The sequence below is a fragment of the Barbatula barbatula genome (assembly GCF_947034865.1).
Source record: "Barbatula barbatula genome assembly, chromosome: 2".
NCBI lineage: Eukaryota > Metazoa > Chordata > Actinopteri > Cypriniformes > Nemacheilidae > Barbatula > Barbatula barbatula.
In genome coordinates this window covers 15,550,776-15,568,636 of record NC_136767.1, presented here as the reverse complement: position 1 = coordinate 15,568,636, position 17,861 = coordinate 15,550,776, and the positions used below count along the sequence as shown (strand labels likewise).

At 38.1% G+C, this 17,861-nt stretch overlaps 3 protein-coding genes across 4 annotated transcripts; 1 reads left to right on the top strand and 2 right to left on the bottom strand.

The window, feature by feature from the left end:
• Nucleotides 1–190: 190 nt before the first annotated feature.
• LOC306890448 (uncharacterized protein) lies at nucleotides 191–1,277 on the bottom strand. 2 transcript variants are annotated; one of them, XM_079450200.1, is made up of 3 exons: nucleotides 1,167–1,277; nucleotides 1,009–1,066; nucleotides 191–750 (listed from the first exon to the last, which is right to left on the bottom strand). In XM_079450200.1, the coding sequence occupies exons 2-3, from the start codon at nucleotides 1,021–1,023 to the stop codon at nucleotides 274–276; spliced, it is 492 nt and encodes a 163-aa protein (XP_079306326.1). In that variant the 5' UTR covers nucleotides 1,024–1,066; nucleotides 1,167–1,277; the 3' UTR covers nucleotides 191–273. The 2 variants fall into 2 exon arrangements, with proteins under 2 accessions (XP_079306326.1, XP_079306327.1); XM_079450201.1 differs by having other exon boundaries at nucleotides 1,009–1,255.
• A 2,659-nt stretch (nucleotides 1,278–3,936) lies between these two features.
• hsd20b2 (hydroxysteroid (20-beta) dehydrogenase 2) lies at nucleotides 3,937–8,407 on the top strand. The gene is made up of 11 exons (XM_079447579.1): nucleotides 3,937–4,193; nucleotides 5,336–5,382; nucleotides 5,527–5,602; nucleotides 5,909–6,019; nucleotides 6,186–6,253; nucleotides 6,340–6,384; nucleotides 6,515–6,549; nucleotides 6,646–6,727; nucleotides 6,813–6,878; nucleotides 6,944–7,093; nucleotides 7,175–8,407. The coding sequence occupies exons 1-11, from the start codon at nucleotides 4,022–4,024 to the stop codon at nucleotides 7,304–7,306; spliced, it is 984 nt and encodes a 327-aa protein (XP_079303705.1). The 5' UTR covers nucleotides 3,937–4,021; the 3' UTR covers nucleotides 7,307–8,407.
• slc12a9 (solute carrier family 12 member 9) lies at nucleotides 8,303–16,613 on the bottom strand. The gene is made up of 14 exons (XM_079447567.1): nucleotides 16,155–16,613; nucleotides 15,441–15,639; nucleotides 15,220–15,354; nucleotides 15,010–15,147; nucleotides 14,430–14,732; nucleotides 14,230–14,337; nucleotides 13,994–14,105; nucleotides 13,562–13,719; nucleotides 12,152–12,234; nucleotides 11,632–11,756; nucleotides 11,312–11,504; nucleotides 11,055–11,229; nucleotides 10,726–10,872; nucleotides 8,303–10,277 (listed from the first exon to the last, which is right to left on the bottom strand). The coding sequence occupies exons 2-14, from the start codon at nucleotides 15,634–15,636 to the stop codon at nucleotides 9,439–9,441; spliced, it is 2,712 nt and encodes a 903-aa protein (XP_079303693.1). The 5' UTR covers nucleotides 15,637–15,639; nucleotides 16,155–16,613; the 3' UTR covers nucleotides 8,303–9,438.
• Between the last annotated feature and the right edge of the window lie 1,248 nt (nucleotides 16,614–17,861).

Here is a 17,861-nt window from a genome sequence, read left to right as displayed (position 1 = left end):
ACTAAACATCTTCAGTATGTTATTAATAATATTATTTTTAGCAATAAAGTGCTTCAAGTATAACAACTGGAACAGCACTTCCAGAATTGACCTAAAATATAGATTTTTGCACCTGGCTTGAAAAACGACCAAACACAACCTGATTTTCTTTCTTTGTGTACATTTGTTTATTGAATATATACCTTTTGCTTTTTCAAATTATTATCCCTCCTTCAGTTCAATGTTTAACTGATTAAATTCAAGGTTTCACAGCTTTAATCCCACACACGTCCACTACAGTCCTAATTGTTGAATAATCTCACTGTTATTCTTGATCACACAGGGCTTCATCATCACAAGATCATTGTCATCAAAGTCACTGTCATCAAAGTCACTGTCATAATAATCATCATCGTAACATTCCGGGCCCATGCAGCGGAAGCAGAACTCTTTAAAGCAGTGGGGACAGACAATATTAGAACACCCATCACCGTTATGAGTAAGTAGAGCCTTGCATCCTGGACAGGCCCTGAAGAACGGGCAACCTCTTACTGAGCTCTGTGGGTCGTCGATCTGTTTGGCGCTGAGGAGAGCGGCACGGAGTGCACAGTTTGGCAGTACACACGAGTCTGTGCTCACAGCTTGGCGAGGCCACTCTCTCTGACATGCGCAGCAGAACTGAAATACGCACCGCTTCGATTTAGAACACGGCTTGCAGACGACACGTTGACCGTTCAGCTTTCTCATCCGTGAACGATGACAACTAGGGCACTGGGTATTATAGCCATATAAGACACAAAGAGACATATCACTAGTTTTGTAACCTTCAGAAGAGTTAACACCTGTAATTTTCAAGTGAACTTTTGAGTGTATGAGAGTATAAGAGCGTATGAGACCGTATAAAACATTTCATCATATTTCATTACTACATTACATTACAATTGTTGGCTGAACTTTAATGATTTAAAACAAAAGTTTGAACAAGAACAGCCCAGAGAGATTTTGCTTGCTATTGGGTTGTCAATCTACCTTTATAATGTTCATGGCTCTAGTCCTCCTAGCTGCACTGATGGGCAGAAAGAGTTAGCTAAGAAAACAAAGGCAGGCACATAGACTTAATTAGATCATTTTATACAATACAATAAAATAGAGAGGATTACAATAGATAACAAGATAAAAAAACTGACCTGAATGTTCAAATGGCAATGGAAGATGTGGGGAATGAAAAATGAATAAAACGGCAACGAAAACCTTCTTCAATGTGGGATCATAAACACCAGAATGAAGGGGAATGCCAGTACTATGTGACTTTCAGTTTTGACTCCACGCACGAATGTCACGTGATATTACCTTTCTTATGATTGGTTGAATGAATGCAATTCTATGGTGCATGATTTATTTTTGTCTGATCGGAATAGAAACTGTTTTTTGTAGAAATGTCTTTAATGTAAACAGGCATTAGTCGGTAGATTTAGTCTTGGCTTTTGATTTCAAAATGAATGAGAGTATAAGAGTGTATGAGAACGTAAACAAACTCATTTATAAAACAAGACATATGGTGTAACATGGAATTTATAATACATTTACTACTGGAAAAACAAGTTTTTGCTCAGAAGTCGATTAATTGGCGCTCTTTGCTGTGTTTCAATTGACCTATGTTTTCCTAAAATTTTCTACAGATGAGACAATCATTGAAAAAGTTCACACACTAGAATTTGATAATATTGAGCTATAACTTATACAATAGCTTGTCACGGAAGGCGTGGTGGAAGAACCCAATTGCAGGCAGCAGGGATGAAGGGGTTAACAAACGGACTTTAATAATAACAGAAAACAAAAACCCACGAGGGGTAACAAAAGAGTTCACAATAACAAACACGATAAACTGAAAAACTAAACACTCAACAAGAACTCAACTATAAAACACTAAGACTAGAACAAACACTCACAAAGACTAAATATACTTAACCGTATCTGCCATGACAAGGCTTCTAGGACGGTGTAACAAGTACATCGAACGAGCACAGGAAATTGAACACGAGGATGTTTTAAAGGGGAACAAACACAGGATAATTACTAAGGGGCAGGTGAAGGTAATGTAACACTAATGGGAAGGCTAACGAGACGAAAGGGCGGGGAACACCGACGGGACACGAGAAAGCACGTGGCAAGGCAAAATCTAAACAAAGCCATGTCTTTCTCACACAAAACCTGGCTATGCCATGACTCCGCTGCAAGACCAAGAATAAACATGACATGATAGCGGAATCATGACATAGCTATTGCCTAGGCTGATACTTGATAAGATTCATGAGACAATCTTCAACATTTTAACTTGCAGACTTGACAGAGAGATCTCTTCTAAACTGTGTGGACATAGGCCTGTCTAATATTGTAAGATTTTGACCTTATTTCTTGGATTATCCTTCAATATTCAGCAGCCAATAACCATTGGATGTTGTGAGAGCAAGAGGCACTGACAACAAAGTGTGGTTGTATCAAGCTCATTTATTTATTCAAAGTCAACAGTTATACAGAGCAGAACTGGGCGTTTAGTAAAACTGTCGCAAGCAATCAGCTGGTTTTGCTATATTCATGTTTATGTTAAATAAGAGCGCTGTGCGAAGAAATGTCTTATACAAAGAAGGGGCCTCATTGTTCAAACAGGATGTTATGATATATGATAAGTGTAGAACTGGGAGGTCGGGATGTCGAATATTGCACCTGATTGACAGATAGGCCCTCAACAAAGATGATACAGAAATAAATGCGTGTAAGAGCAAGCTTGCAAATTGTTATAAGCTTGCATCGAAGATATAAAACATTGGATGACTTGTAATTTCCTTCTTTTTAATTCTAATAAAACAGAAATATTACTTATCGGACCAAATAAGTGATTATAACCAGCAAATTGAAGGATGTACTGTCACTCCAACAAATACAGTAAAAGATCTAGGCGTTATATTAGACAGCAACCTGTCATTTCGTAATCATATCTCAAATGTCACAAAAATAGCCTTTTTACACCTTAGAAATGTTGCCAAATTACGAAATATTCTACGTGTTGCTGACGCAGAGAAGCTTATTCATGCATTTGTGACCTCAAGACTTGACCACATGTAAAGCACTTCTTAGTGGTTATCCTGCATCATCAATAAACTACAGTTAGTTCAGAATGCAGCTGAGTTCTAACCAGGTCCAGAAAATACGATCACATAACCCCATGTTATAAATGTTATAAATAATATAAAATATTATTAAGTATCGTATTGACTTTAAAGTTCTTTTAATCACTTATAAATCCTTAATGGGTTTAGCCCCTACCTACCTAACAGAGCTTCTATCACACTACAACCCATCACGCTCTCTAAGATCTCAAAAGGCACGACTTTTGATAATACCTAGAATAACTAAATCCACCAAAGGGGGTCGAGCTTTCTCATACGTAGCACCTAAACTCTGGAATAGCCTTCCCGACACTATTCGAGGATCAGACACACTCGCCCAATTTAAATCTAGATTAAAGACACATCTTTTCAGCCAAGCATTCACTTAATGCAAAATATGCTAAATAAACCACCAGACTGCTGACATTAGATATTATTTACTAGAATACTTTTACTTGTTATATAAACACCATGTGCTGTGCTGTGTTTTACCTTTTTTGTGTGTAAAACTGCTTTGGAACAATGCGCATTGTGAAAAGCGCTATATAAATAAACTTGAATTAAATTGAAATTGTTCCTGTAAAACGCACAACAGGTTTCCACCGCTGTGCAGATCGATCAGCGTAAATCAACTATAAGAGCCGCGACTCGCGAGAGCGATTTTGAAAGCGTTTGATAAGAGAATATATCTCGTGTGTTTGGAGGCGGAGGAACGTTGTGGTCTTCTACACTACTGACCAATGAGAGAAGACTCCTGGGAACGATGGGAGGGGCGTCGATATGATAGTGAGGGGTTTCAACTTCACAGCATACCAGAAGAAAGTCATTCGTATCGTAGGTTTGTGTGAGAAAAACAAGTAGTTGTAAAAAGTACCATGGGGGACATTGCAGAGTGCAGCTGGTCTTCATCAGCATTATGTTGTATTGGTTTTATTGCGGTGCTGTATAACCTGCTTAGGTGGTCGTGGCAGTGTTGGCATGGATTCAGAGTTTACGTGATGTCCGAGATCTGGCAAACAGACCTGAAGGCATATGGGCAATGGGCCGGTAAGACAGAAATATTTTAATTCCGAGACTGCAGAGTGTTTTCTTTGTCATGCTGTATAATAATCCAATTATTTATTTTTCAGAATAAACATTTAATTGTAAAATGATTTAGTATGGAATAGAACAGTCATGTTGTTTTATTTGTTTACTAAATGCTAAATGTATGCGCATGTTTTCACAAATAATCTATTTAATGCAGCATCTGCAAAGTTTTGACGAATTCTTTAAATCCCAATATTAAGTTAAAGAGAATGAAAATTCTATCATTATTTACTCAAGCTCTCGTCATTTCAAACCTTTATGACTTTTTTTCTTCTGCAGCACACAAAATAAGATATTTCGAAGAATGTTAGCCGAACAACGTCAGTACCAATTGACTTGCATTGGTTTTGTGTTCATACAATAGCAGTGAATGGGGACTGCAGTTGTTCCGTGAGGATGAGTAAATGATGGCAGAAGTTTCATTTTTGAGTGAACTTTCCATATTTCTGTATTCTTACTACATTATACACCTGTCCTGGTTTGAGTTGGCTAAACCAATTTACTCATATACATTTTGTTTATCGGCAGCACTTAGGTGCAGGACGAAACACTCAATTTTATATAAGAAAAGTTTTTAGCTCATGTAACTTTTGTGTTATTTGGATAATGACAATTGATGCCGTCTCTGTTGATAGAAGCAACTATAACCAGCAAGAATTTCATGCTGGTCCTGGCCAGTTTATACTGCTTATATTACTGGTTTTATTCTGGTGTAGCCTTTGATGATTCGCTGGCGTACCATAGGTGGTCTTGATAACAGACAAGTGATCCAGCAGGGTCTTGGTGGAGCAGGACAGATGTTTGTGGTTAAGCAGCCTGGAGGGAAGGTACACCAACATAGTGTCTAGGAGACCTGCTTTGCTTTATTTTCTGCAGGGGTGTTGTGTTCCATCGGTTGTACTGTACTCGTTCTACTCAGCACAGCCAGAAATTCATTAATACATGCTGACTTGTCAAACATTTTCTTGTACTCAAATAGCATTTAAACTTCAAAGAACTGTAAACACAGTTACACTGTGTAAAGTGTAATGGCCTTTAGAACAGGAAGGATAAAATGTGTTTAATATTTATATAGACTTTGCACAACTTTGTTTTCACAGTTGTGACTGGAGCTACATCAGGGATCGGTCGAGCATATGCCGAAGAGGTCAATGATGATTGCAGAGTTGAACGGATGACAATAATACAATATTTACTGCTATATTTCGATTATTTGTTCCATATATAAATACATACTCGTCCAACCAGAGTGTATATTAATATAAGGGTTTTTTGTGTATTTATATTTTAGCTTGCTAAACGTGGCTTAGATCTCGTTCTGATCAGTCGCTCTGAGGCAAAGCTTCATCGTGTTGCCAAGGACATAGGTGAGTTACCAAAAGACGAAATGGAGTAAAATGTAGCTTCTTAAAACAAAATTAATCTGGCATTACATGAGAGAAAAAAAAACATAAAATAGCAAAAAATGACCTTGTTCTGGTGAGTGTGAAATGATCTGATTATTTAATGTCCCTGTAGTAAATTATACTGTCATTAATTACATTTGCAAATATGTAAAGTCTGATATAAAAAGTAAAAAAAACATCATTTGTATTTTGTTTGTGTGTGTAGACATTACAAAATAATGTGGATTACTTTGTCTCTACACGTAATTCTGCATGTGTTTGTTTCAGAGTCTCAGTTCAGCCGTCAGACTCGTGTGATTCAGGCAGACTTTACAGAGGGTCATTCCATCTACTCAGCCATCACACAGCAGCTGGAGGGCCTGGAAATCGGAATTCTGGGTAGGGATACAATCTTGAATCATGTGTAAAATGGTGTGAAAGAATATTTTTTTAGAATGTTTTTAAGCCGCAAAAGAATGGAAGTTTTTATATTTGTTTTACTGAATATGGACCCCTCTTGAGAGAGATCAAAAAATATATATTAATTTTATATTTCTGTCCAAAGTAAACAATGTAGGTATGAACTATACAGGAATGCTTGCCAATTTTCTGGATGTTCCTGACCCAGAACAGGTTTGACACTTTCTAATTTTGTTATTGTAGTTCATTGATGTACTGTATAAGTGTGGATTACATTTGGTACTTTTTCCTCTCTCCAGAGAATTACACATGTGATAAATTGCAACATACTCTCTGTCACTCAGGTAAAACTACCTGTATGGTCAACTGATATTACATATTTTAGACAAAATGCAATGTGGTCTGTGATTGCATTGATAAAAAGACTGGTATTGAATCAACAGTAATGTTAATGATGATGTTGTTGTCTTGTAGATGAGCAGACTTATTTTGCCCGGCATGGTTGAAAGGTAAACATGCAGCCAGTTCCGATCATATCTGTTTAATAGAGAAATCTGTATCCGTGGTGTATAATGCTAAGTGCTTCTGTCTTTGTTTACTTCCAGAGGAAAAGGTCTCATTATAAACATGTCATCAGAGGCCGCCTCCCAACCCCAGCCAATGCTCTCCATATATTCTGCCACTAAGGTACAACACAAACCAAATCTAAGACCCTTACTTAAGACAACAGAAACAACCAAGTGACAAAAGCTCGCCTCTTCTTTGTACCTAGATATTTGTAACATATTTCTCTCGCTGTCTGAGTGCAGAATACACATCCCAAGGAATCACTGTTCAAGTAAGTTTAACGCAAATACTCTGTACACAACTTGCAGAACCTTGACATTCTCGTCCGTTTTCCAGTGTGTCGCCCCGTTTGTGGTCTCTACCAATATGACCCATAATGTTCCTGTGAATCCTCTGGTGAAAAGTGCTGCTTCTTTTGCTAGAGATGCTCTGAACACTGTAGGTTACACATCTTACACAAGTGGATGTGTAACTCATGCATTGCAGGTAAGATTAAAAAAATATTTCAGCCCTTTTAATCATTTTTGTATCTGAACATAAAACATAGAACATACCATCTTTTTTCAGAACATGGCTCTGTCCATCTTTTTTCCGGACTGGCTGCGTCTCTCTTCCTTCTGTGTACAACGGATGGCAAAATTGGCTCAGAAAATGGAACCGCAAATAAGAGAGAGGATGGCAAACAACAAACAGGACTGACCAAATCACACTGTGTGCACTTCAGTGAACATACAAATAACATGGTTAGGTATAAAAATACAGAAACACACACGATATGGTGTACACGTTAAAAGCTAGCACACATTTTCTGGAAGACACGGACACAGCATAGTGTTTATCCTTGTCTTTGTGCCCGGTTTTAGAGTCTAAGCCTATAGACCCTAGTTTGATGATGTATTTCTGCTTTATTTATCAGAGTCGAACTTTTTCTATTAAAGGCCCAGTGAATGAAATCTAGTGGTGCGGTTGCAAATTGAAACCAACGGCTCTCTCCACCGCCATCACTTCCCTTTGAAGCATTACGTTGGCTGACACAGAACTACAGTAAATGTAGTCACGCTTTGACTTCTTTAATGAAGGAGATAACGTATTTACGAAATGCGCTCCAGTTTCTCCATTTAGGGCTACTGTAAGAACAACATGGCGAATTATATCCAAGGGGAACCCTGGTGTATGTAGATAGAAATAGCTCATTCTAAGGTAATAAAAACATAATGCTTCATTATGATACACCTCTGAAGACAGTTAGTTTTGTATATTGTATTGCATTTCTGTCAGTAGATCATTTTACACGTAGCACTTTTTATATGTCTTATCTTAATAAATCTAGTCAAAATGCAGTGTAGTTAAGGGTATCACTCCACAACTTTCCACACCCAATGAATATATAAGTAACCTTTTTTTGTAAATGCAATATGTCAATTGTAACATAAAATGATTGAAATGCTGGAAAACATTCAGCTACCTTGACACCATCTGTGCCATTAACATGTATCTGCTGTTGTTTATTCCTGCATTCAGTTCCCAGAATTGTAAAAAATGATCTTTTTAAATATATGTCATTAACCATGTGTTTGTTTGTCTTTTGCATGTATGATGTATTTATTGCAATTGCATAATGTGATATGAGGAAAGCTTTAAAGTGACAGAAGGCCATTTTAACATCAGCTTAAAAAAGGCAATGAAGGAAAAGATATGAAATATTTTGTTTAATGACTTTGTATTTTGTTTACATAGTATTGTTGTGCATAATGCAATTCCAAGCACTGTAAAACATACAAACTAACAAACACAGAATGCAATGGCTTGTACACTACTTTATTCCGCATTAGACACCTACTATTGTACAGCTGTGATACGATCTAAAACCCTTGCAAAGGTCTGACCTTCTAAGGCTTCAGCTCACTTGACTTCGGTTACTTTTTTACAAACGCACACCCTGTAGACACATACATTCAGTCTAAGAGCAAAATAATCAAGTATTATTTAAGCTCTGGTATCCCTTTAAACTTTACAAACACCAACATAGACATAACAGAAAAGGCACTTCTATGTTCATCATGCTTTGATTTGTATCTGATTCAAGTCCGAAGCTTTAGGCTCAGCCATTAGCCTAGCAAAGGCAACCATCAACATAAACAGCTTTATTTATTTATTCAACTTCAACACTATACAGCTGGACCTTCAAATACAACTTTATATCATTCCACTGTTATTGTATCTCTCACACACAAAGACATAATAAAACAATATTTTTAAAGCTACCAAACAGACAATAACTACATTATGAGCATACAGTGCAACACAAGCGCTTTCATTGTGAAGTTGAGAGCAGCATTAAAAGGATAGTTCACCCAAAACTTTAATTGTTATCATTTACCAATCTAGTCATTTCAAACCTGTAGAATGTAAAAAACAAATAAAGGCTGTACCCATTGACCTTTATAGAAGGGTAGCACTGTTGTTCAGTTACCCACATTCCTCAAAATATCTTAGTTTGAACGAAGTATGAAGTAGGTCATACAGGTTTCAAATGACAAGAGGTGAACTATGACCCAAAACTGTGTGGGTTCCTCATTGACCCGTTCTAACTGGGTCATAATGGGGTTGAAGAGTTCGCATAAATTATTAACAATACTCTCCATATGGTCACCCCACTTATCTGACAAGATTACAAAAAGCAAACACAAAATTGATAAACATTCGTTTCAAATCAAGTCCACAGAGCGCCCATACAATGCCCCTTGCACGCAAAAACGGTTATCGGAAAACAGTTGCTATTGAAATTTATATCAAACATTATTTCTCTGTTCTCCTTACATACATAGTTATCATAGCTCAGTACATGTAACTGGTGTCACCCCATGAATCAAAAGAGTGGGGCCCAGTTCTTGAGTAATAGTGTCCAGCTGTGTTAGATACTGCTGTGATTGGTCAGCACTGGAAGGAGGGTGTGGCAAATACAAGAAGCGCACCGCTGCTGTAGAGCTATGCTCTTTTAGAAGGGCATTCACAGCACGCAGGACGTTTTCAGGCACTGCTTTTGTTTCTACATTTTGCTTCTCTGGATTGGCATCTCTAAGGGTGCGTGACACATTATCCCACGTCACGATTTTAATAGAAGCACGAATCCTCAGCTTTCCCAGCAAGTCTCTAAACTGTTCCTCTTTAGCTAGCCAACCCTGGTCTTCTGACTGGGACTCCACACAGAGGAATATACGCAATCTTGCAGAACGCCACCAGCTGGCCATGTTCAACACACACGCCATCTGCAGCAAGAAAAGACTGCACACATCTGCGTAACTGGCACTGCCTGGAAAGAGTAGGTTTGACGGCCACACGTCGATGGTTTTCACGCAGTCACCTCCTCTTATGAATGTTTTGCCTTTGCTTTCAGGTGGCAGTTGGTAAAAGTATCGACCCAAACAAACATTCTTTCCCATTTTTATGGCATCGCGGATGATGCTCACGTACTCCTCAGGCTGAAGGGACCGAGGGCTCTCGACATGCCGTACAGGTGAAAAATAAGCCTGTAGTGATGGCAGATCCACTCCAAAATTATCCCCCTCATCCCGAGCACCCTCGCAGAACACGGGGTCCTGTAAGAAGTAGTCCTCTGGGTAACAGTTGTCATAGAAACCCAAAACTAGGGTATTAGGCTTCATACCTCCTGCAGCAGAGAAAAGAAATAGAAAAAGATTGTCAGGGTAAGAAATACATAGAAGATAGACATAAATAGTAGGTTATATAAACAGATTATAATTTTCAGCAAAACTCAAGAATGCATGCATCAAAAGGGACAAATTCCAATAAAGAATTTAAAGGGGTCATATGGCTGTGTTTTTCAGTTTTTTTAATATGAATGCTTACAGAGAGTAAATCAACATTTTGGCATATCTCTCTCCAAGGCAAAGATTGTTCGCCTGGACAACCGAAACTAATAAGATCTAAATCTCTACACTGCCCATGTATGGAATAAAAAACGTCATACTGACAAAATGGCGACTTGAACACGCACCTAAGTGAAACTAAGAGTTGGCAGTGTCTTGTGGCTGGAATACACTGCAAGATTTTAAAATCTGAACAGATTTAAGGAAAATGTAAAGGACATGTCTCACCCAACCCAGTGATGCGAAGCAGGTGTTGAGTGCCCTGCCTGACAGATGGAGAGAGAGTTAAATCCACAAAGGCCTTTACACCCAATTTATCCACCAGACTCAGCCAGAAATTATATTGCGGCTGCACAGGGTCTGCTGGAAATAAGTCTGAAAGAAAATTCAAATTAATTTGGACATATATAATTTTTATTTGCTTAGTGTCTTCCCCTTTTTTCAACAATATTACACGAGGTTGGTAATAAATGACAGAAATTTTATTTTGGATGAACTTTCCTTTTCACAGGGAAGCTTTATTATCAAAAACATAAAAACTACCCCCGGTGTCCTACCCAGATCTCCAATCTGCACATGGCCCAGGACAAACAGTCCTCCTTTTTTTAACTGGTTGACAAAGCAGATGAGCTGACAGGAGGACCGAGGGTTTGCCACCATCAGCAAGACCTGTGGCCGCCAGAACTTCACATGATCTTTACGGGAGTCTAACATGAGAAGATACTTCCTGACCTGAGAGGATGCCAGAGATCATCTCATTAAGTTTGGTGCATATGCATGTTTATGTCTGTGTTTTTGTATATACAGCTGGTACCTGGTGAAAAATGAGTGCTTGGCTGATGTAGCCCCAGCTGCTGGTGGGTGAGCGGTAGTGCAGGAACAGCAGGAGGAGCAGCAGCAGTACGATGCTGGCTGAGGAATAGACTGGGTTTATCACAAACATCATCACCACACAGCTTACAATACCTAACAAACACGTGTGCCAAGAGAATAACTGAAATGTTGGCCTGGAAAGAGAAAAGAAAAAGAGAAGACATCTTTAATGAAAATGTAAAGATATATCATTATATCGCTAATAGTGATGAACCGCGGATCAACGCAGAGGAGAGATTTATGGAGGTTTTAGTGCAGTACCTGAAGTTTGGAGCAGAGGCCCATTCAAGAGCCAAACAAGCCAAATCCACTGCAGCATACGCCAGCAGGTAAAACACTGTCACAATGCCAGCAATCACATTCAGCTGTCCCGCAAACAGAGTACACTACAACACACACAAAGTCTATTCAAATGCATACACTTTATATTAAAGGGACAGTTCAACCAAAAATCACAATTCTGTAACCATTTACTTACCCTCAGATTGTTCAAAACCTACATAAATGTCTTTGTTCTGCTAACTAGAAAGGAAGATATTCGGAAGAATGTCAGTAACCAAAAGGACATTGACCCCCATAGTATTTATTTTCCCTACCATGGCAGTAAATTGGGGATGGGATCCGTTTGGTTACTGACATTCTTCCAAATAAGTTTCTTTGTGTTCAGCAGAACAAAGAAATGTATACCGGTTTGGAACAACCTGAGGGTGAAAAATGACGACAGATTTTGTCCCTTTAAATCCACAAAAATGAAATCTAAAATGCACATAGCTTTCTGTACCTGCACCAGGCCCCAGGTATAGAGCACAGAGACCCAAGGGTTCCCAGAGCTAGAGGTGACTGTAGCTGGAGCCAAAGGCAAACCTGAAAGATCACACCACCAATACCGTTTTTATTGTTTACATATGTCTCTACTACCTGCACTAGCGGCTTTGCAACAATGCAATATGCAATTCACTTGAATTTAAAAATGTCCCTCAAATTACCTTTGTGCTATATAAGTGGCTTTCTTAAATGTCCAGAGCATCAAGTTTAAAGCGGTTCAACATCATTATACTGGTAGTCAGATACTGTTACTTTTTAAAGTTATTGTGTGTTTTGCGGCGCAACATCAATTAAAGACAACAAAAGTTACATAGTTACAAGTACATTCTAAAGATTGATGGAATGTGGTATTGTGCAAGGATGACAGATGTTTTCAAATGGCCACAGACTGAGCTGCCGGCATGAAAAATATGTGACATTTAAATAAACTATTAAACTATATTTTGTATCTCATGATAAAAATATTTTGGGCAAATATGTATGTGTATTTTTAACTGCCTTGGTTCTAACTTCTGCATTTAACTTTCGATCACAAATAGTGTAATTGTCATTAAACAAAAGTGTGACAAATCATTAGCTGTGATTGTCGTGAAAAACAGCGATCAAAACATATTATTGACAGTGAGAATTTCCACATCATTTAATTTTCAAAAAAACATGTCAAAGGAATGGTGTTGATTTTGCTTATAAATGCAAATGTGATCAAAAGCATCATTTCAGAAGAATATTGATGGGAGAAGGCTTGTGTCAAGGGTCTTTAGATATGTCTCTTTTACCTTTTGCACAGAACTTAGACCTCGCACACCATAAAACTCTTAGCCTAGAAAATGTGACAAAAAGTAAGTTACACTGCAAAATCGTCTCTAATCTTACACTTTCGGGAACATTTAAATATCTTTCAGGAATTTCTTACTAGTTTGTTCTCCTAACATTTGAACATCCTTCCTTTTGTGCCAACAATACCGATATGTTTTGAATAATTTATTTCTGTGCAATAAATAGGGAACATTAAATGGATAGTTCACCCAAAAATGCTAATCTGTCATCATTTACTCACCCTCTTGTCATTTCAAACCTATATGACTAACTTTCTTCACCAGAACGCAAAATAAGATATTTTTATGAATGTTGGCAGCCAAACAACAGTGGTACCCATTGACTTATATTGGTTTTGTGTCTATACAATAGAACTGATAAGTCACCGCTGTTATTTCGATTAAACATTCTTTAAAATATCTTCTTTTGTGTTTACCAGAAGAAATTCATACAGGTTTGAAATGACAGTAAATGATGACCGAATGTAATTTTTTTGGTAAACTATCGCTTTAAACAAACCAGGAAATACACGAAAACAATGCACACTTACCAAACAGCTGGTCCAGAGCAAGAGCATGGAGGATTCGAGAGGCTCCTATCATAGAGCACATGGCAGCAGAGAGAGACGCACAGTACACCCCAATCGTCACGAATGGAGGCCATACATTCACACGCTGCAAAACTGCATAATCATTGATTAACAATAACCTGAGACAGAAAAGATGAGGAGGAATAAGAGGGACATGAAAAAAAAGCACATAGTTTATTATACAGGATGATTCACCTATAAATGACTGAATCTGTGTCATCACTTACTCAACGTCACAATCTTTGTGTTTAACTTTTGTATGTCATTGAGACGAATATTATATAGGTTTGTAGCAAATAACAACAGAGTTTTTATTGTGTAACTATCCCCTTTAAGAAAACAAAGCACTGTGTAAAAAAGTTAAAAGAGTGACTTTATTGTCACTACCAGCACCTGTCACAGGTAGAGCTCAGGAGCAGAAATAGGATCACATAGACAGTAAAGGTGTATGACACAGCCATAATGGTCCCTTTAGGAATAGACTCGCTTGGGTTCATCAGCTCACCTGAAAGAGAGAAAGAAAAAGTGTCATTCATGACACCCATCGGTATTGTAAAAAGCAAACGATTACATCAACAATGAAAAAGCAGAAGTGTGTGAGTTGACTGTCATCATCTTTGATTTTATACCCGACATGTTGGCTCCTGCCATGATGCCTGTGCAGCTGGTGAACATAATGGCAAATACAGTAGCAAAAGACATCATTGTGTTGGTACTGTAGTCCAGAGAGTAGCCCGCTATCAAGGAAGACATTTAGAGAAATTGAATAAATTATATTTCTTAAAGTTGCTTGCATTACAACCAGTGACTGCATTAATCGCCATCTTACGTCCGAGGTTGTTCTTTAGCGTGGAGCCGTTGAAGCCTGTGTAGCTGGGGTTGACAGTGATGGTTTGATTATTGCCATATGTGTGCGTGATGTTGAAGCCCTGTGGTTTGAGTATCAGAGGGCTGATGAAAATGGAGATCAGTGACACAGTCACCACCAGCAGAATGGCAAAAGAGGCTTTGGCGTAGATGTGAGCACCCACCAGACACACCACCAGACACACCAACAGCACTATAGAGGCGTACAACACTGTGTACCAGTAACCCTGCGGCAACACACGCAGCCCATGTGACACGCTTGAGCCTTGGGAGAGAGGATATAAAATGGCTTCATCCAAAAGTACAGATGGCCTTGTAAGGGCCCTTTGTTACTAAACTAATTCATTTCTGAATATTAACTATTTCGTGAACATAACTGGAATGGAATTGTTGAGCTGTGTTGTATAAACATAAGCAGAAGGAATTCTCATGTGGTGCAAACACACAGACAGTTAAGTCAATGTTTCCTTGAAACCAATGCTAAAGATATTTCTGTGAAAAGTGTTGCATAACACTTTATGGCAGCGAGTTTTAAACCTTACCTGGATCCTTCCCGAAGATGTCAAGTATGGCTTCCACAAGTCCTAATACATAAACTCCACATGCACACACCTTAGCCAGGTAAAACATTAGCCCGATACTACCTCCAAACTCCGGTCCCAGAGAACGACTGATCATGACTAACAGCAAAGAGTTAAAGAACATATCAACATAATTCACCACATATTTCTAGCATCCTTGCTTAAGGATACAATAGGCTCCGCCTCCTTCCACGGCACCATTGGTAGAAATAGCACATATGGATAAGATGGTCAAGGAGATGATAAAGTAGGCCACGAACAGCATGAGGAGACCATGGAGGAGACCAGCGTGGCCCACAACAAACCCTGCAGCACAGACAAGTATCAGAATCACGTTTAATGGTCTTGATGTCTTTTTCCTCTCGCTCGTGCTTTCTGTCTCTCTCACTGACCTGTGCGAAGAAACAGCACAATGCTAAACATGGACAGGATGGTGGGCACCATGACTCCGAAGAAGGTGTTGAGTTTGCGGGGGTTTGATTTGGGGGATGCCTGTCCTGTCACTCCTGATCCACCCCTGGAATCATCAGCATCTCCCATAATGCCATACACCCCGTGAATGAGAAGGGGGGAGTGTTCGTTCGCCATTGCCTGAAAAACAGGAACCTGTTACTTTAGATTGTTTCCGTTCAGTTAAAAAAAGGCAAAGGCACATTTATTATGACTGTTAGTTGTTTTCAAAATACATGAATCAACTCAGTGTACGGTTCAATATGTTTAATGCCACATCTGCCCTTAGTTTATTTTTCAACATAAGAGCAAATATTTGCCGGTAATATTAAGGGTACTGCGTCTTGAATTCGGCGTTTAAAAAAACAACTGCATCTTTCTGAAAGCGGAAGCATGTGTCCATGTAAACAATGCGAGTTTGGTGTTACGGTCTCCGTATAAATACTATAATTTAATACACAAAGAAAATTCCACTACCATACAACAACAACAACAACAACAACACAAAATCAGCTGTCTTCAACCAGTACACATTAAATCCGTGAAAAAACAGATGACATTTAAGTCAACATCATAACACGCGTGTGTAACATTATCATTATACGACATTTAACGGTAAACAACACGACAAAGAGAGGAAAGCACACACATCCTACCTGTCCTTATGAGAAACAGCAGCAGAGACTGCAATCTAAGACAGCGGTTTGTGTGACTTCCGCTTTCAGAAAGAAACTACCCTGATGCAAAAGGAAACAAAACTGGTGTAGAGAATGTGGATGCAGGATGTCCCGGCTTCAATGTGCATCATCACAGCATCATGTCGAATCGATGTGGCTTCTTTAACAAAACGCAGGTAGAAAGTTTTCGTCAGCAGCGTCGGAGCTCGTGATCAAACCCCCGGGATGGACGGTAAAGAGCGCGCGCCGCGTCTCCTGTGGGCTTAAGTACGAATAACACGTATAAAAACGCATCTACCCGTTATATTACAGTGCTAGAGCCAGTCATCTACATTTGTTGTTTAATAGTGCTGTCGAGCTATGCACTATGCATCTGACTGTCTGTTTGAAAAAAGAGTCACGGGACAGGAAAAGTGCTCATGTGACTATGAAGAGGAGGGCAGAGTTGGTATAATACAAAGTAAAGACCCTTGAACCAGGCGCGTTGATAGATCCAAAGCTCTACTGGGGCACAGGCCCCGATTTCTTTTTCTATCGCTTTCTTTCGTAAAAACCTGCTTTGCAAGAAGAATGCAACACAATGCTATGGCAAAAACTTCCTCCCTTGCTTAAACCACTATTCCTGCAGTGCAACAATACTGGCGAAGGTAAACATTTATGTATTTAAAAATATACCATATACCATAGTAAACACTTTATTTGCATGTTTGCATGCACTGTATGCAGAGAGGTTTTTTTCTTGTACATCTGCATTCATTACACAATGATAACAATGAATAATTACATATTTTCAAGAATTTACAATTACAGTATTTCAAGAAACCAGTCATTTTATGGCTCTAACTAATATAAAGAGCATCGAAAAATACACAAGTCCAAACAAAGTGGTTAATTGTTTAACCAATGTACAGCATTAAACTGTACTGCCTATAACAGCACATATTTATCTCAGCCACAGGTACTGCAAACTTTTTAATTAATGTCCTAAACAAGAGATAATAAATTATATATTAATTTCATATCTGAAAGTACAGCACACAAATGTTTTTTAAGCAACAATACATTTGACAGACTTCACAAAGGTTTTCCTTTGACATTTTTCTCTAATGTCTGAGACCTCTCTGGCTAGGTATGTACAGTAGTTTCAAATTCTGATGTCCATCTACAGGGTTTATTCATGATCGAGTCCAAATACGATGATTGATTGGCTATTATTTAAAAACTAACTTTAGTTTGGTCATGTTTTTTTAATTATAACAAAATATAACAAATTTACAAAACAAATTGGCATATAATTAACATTCAAAAATATATATATTTTAAGGGGCTTAGACACAGAATAATAAGAATAATAAATAAAACATAATACAACAAAATATACAGACAAAATTATATTATTAAATATAGAACATAGATATCAGGGAAGATATCATAATAAATTATATTTATCAAATAGATCTTTCTTTGTTTTTGACGGTGTTTTTAGGTATTGTGTTAAATCATTTTAAATACTACAAGGGGTGATTTAAAAAAACACATTTGTGAATAAAATATTTTGCTAATAAAAGCAAATTATCAAAAAGCATTTTTGACCAACTTCATAGTTTCCATACTTAAAATTCAGACACAATTCAATCACAATTTAAACCATAATTGCAATTTTTCGTAGAAGGCCCTAGAATACTT

Bases quoted from the DNA above. Each gene is read 5' to 3' on its own strand.
- hsd20b2 (XM_079447579.1), top strand. From the start codon at position 4,022: ATGGGGGACATTGCAGAGTGCAGCTGGTCTTCATCAGCATTATGTTGT. The intron at 6,254-6,339 runs GTTTGACACTTT...TCCTCTCTCCAG, and splicing joins ATGTTCCTGACCCAGAACAG to AGAATTACACATGTGATAAA. The intron at 6,879-6,943 runs GTAAGTTTAACG...TCCGTTTTCCAG, and splicing joins CCCAAGGAATCACTGTTCAA to TGTGTCGCCCCGTTTGTGGT.
- slc12a9 (XM_079447567.1), bottom strand. From the start codon at position 15,636: ATGGCGAACGAACACTCCCCCCTTCTCATTCACGGGGTGTATGGCATT. The intron at 11,230-11,311 runs GTACCAGCTGTA...GCATCCTCTCAG, and splicing joins AAGCACTCATTTTTCACCAG to GTCAGGAAGTATCTTCTCAT. The intron at 10,873-11,054 runs GTAGGACACCGG...ATTTTCTTTCAG, and splicing joins TGTGCAGATTGGAGATCTGG to ACTTATTTCCAGCAGACCCT.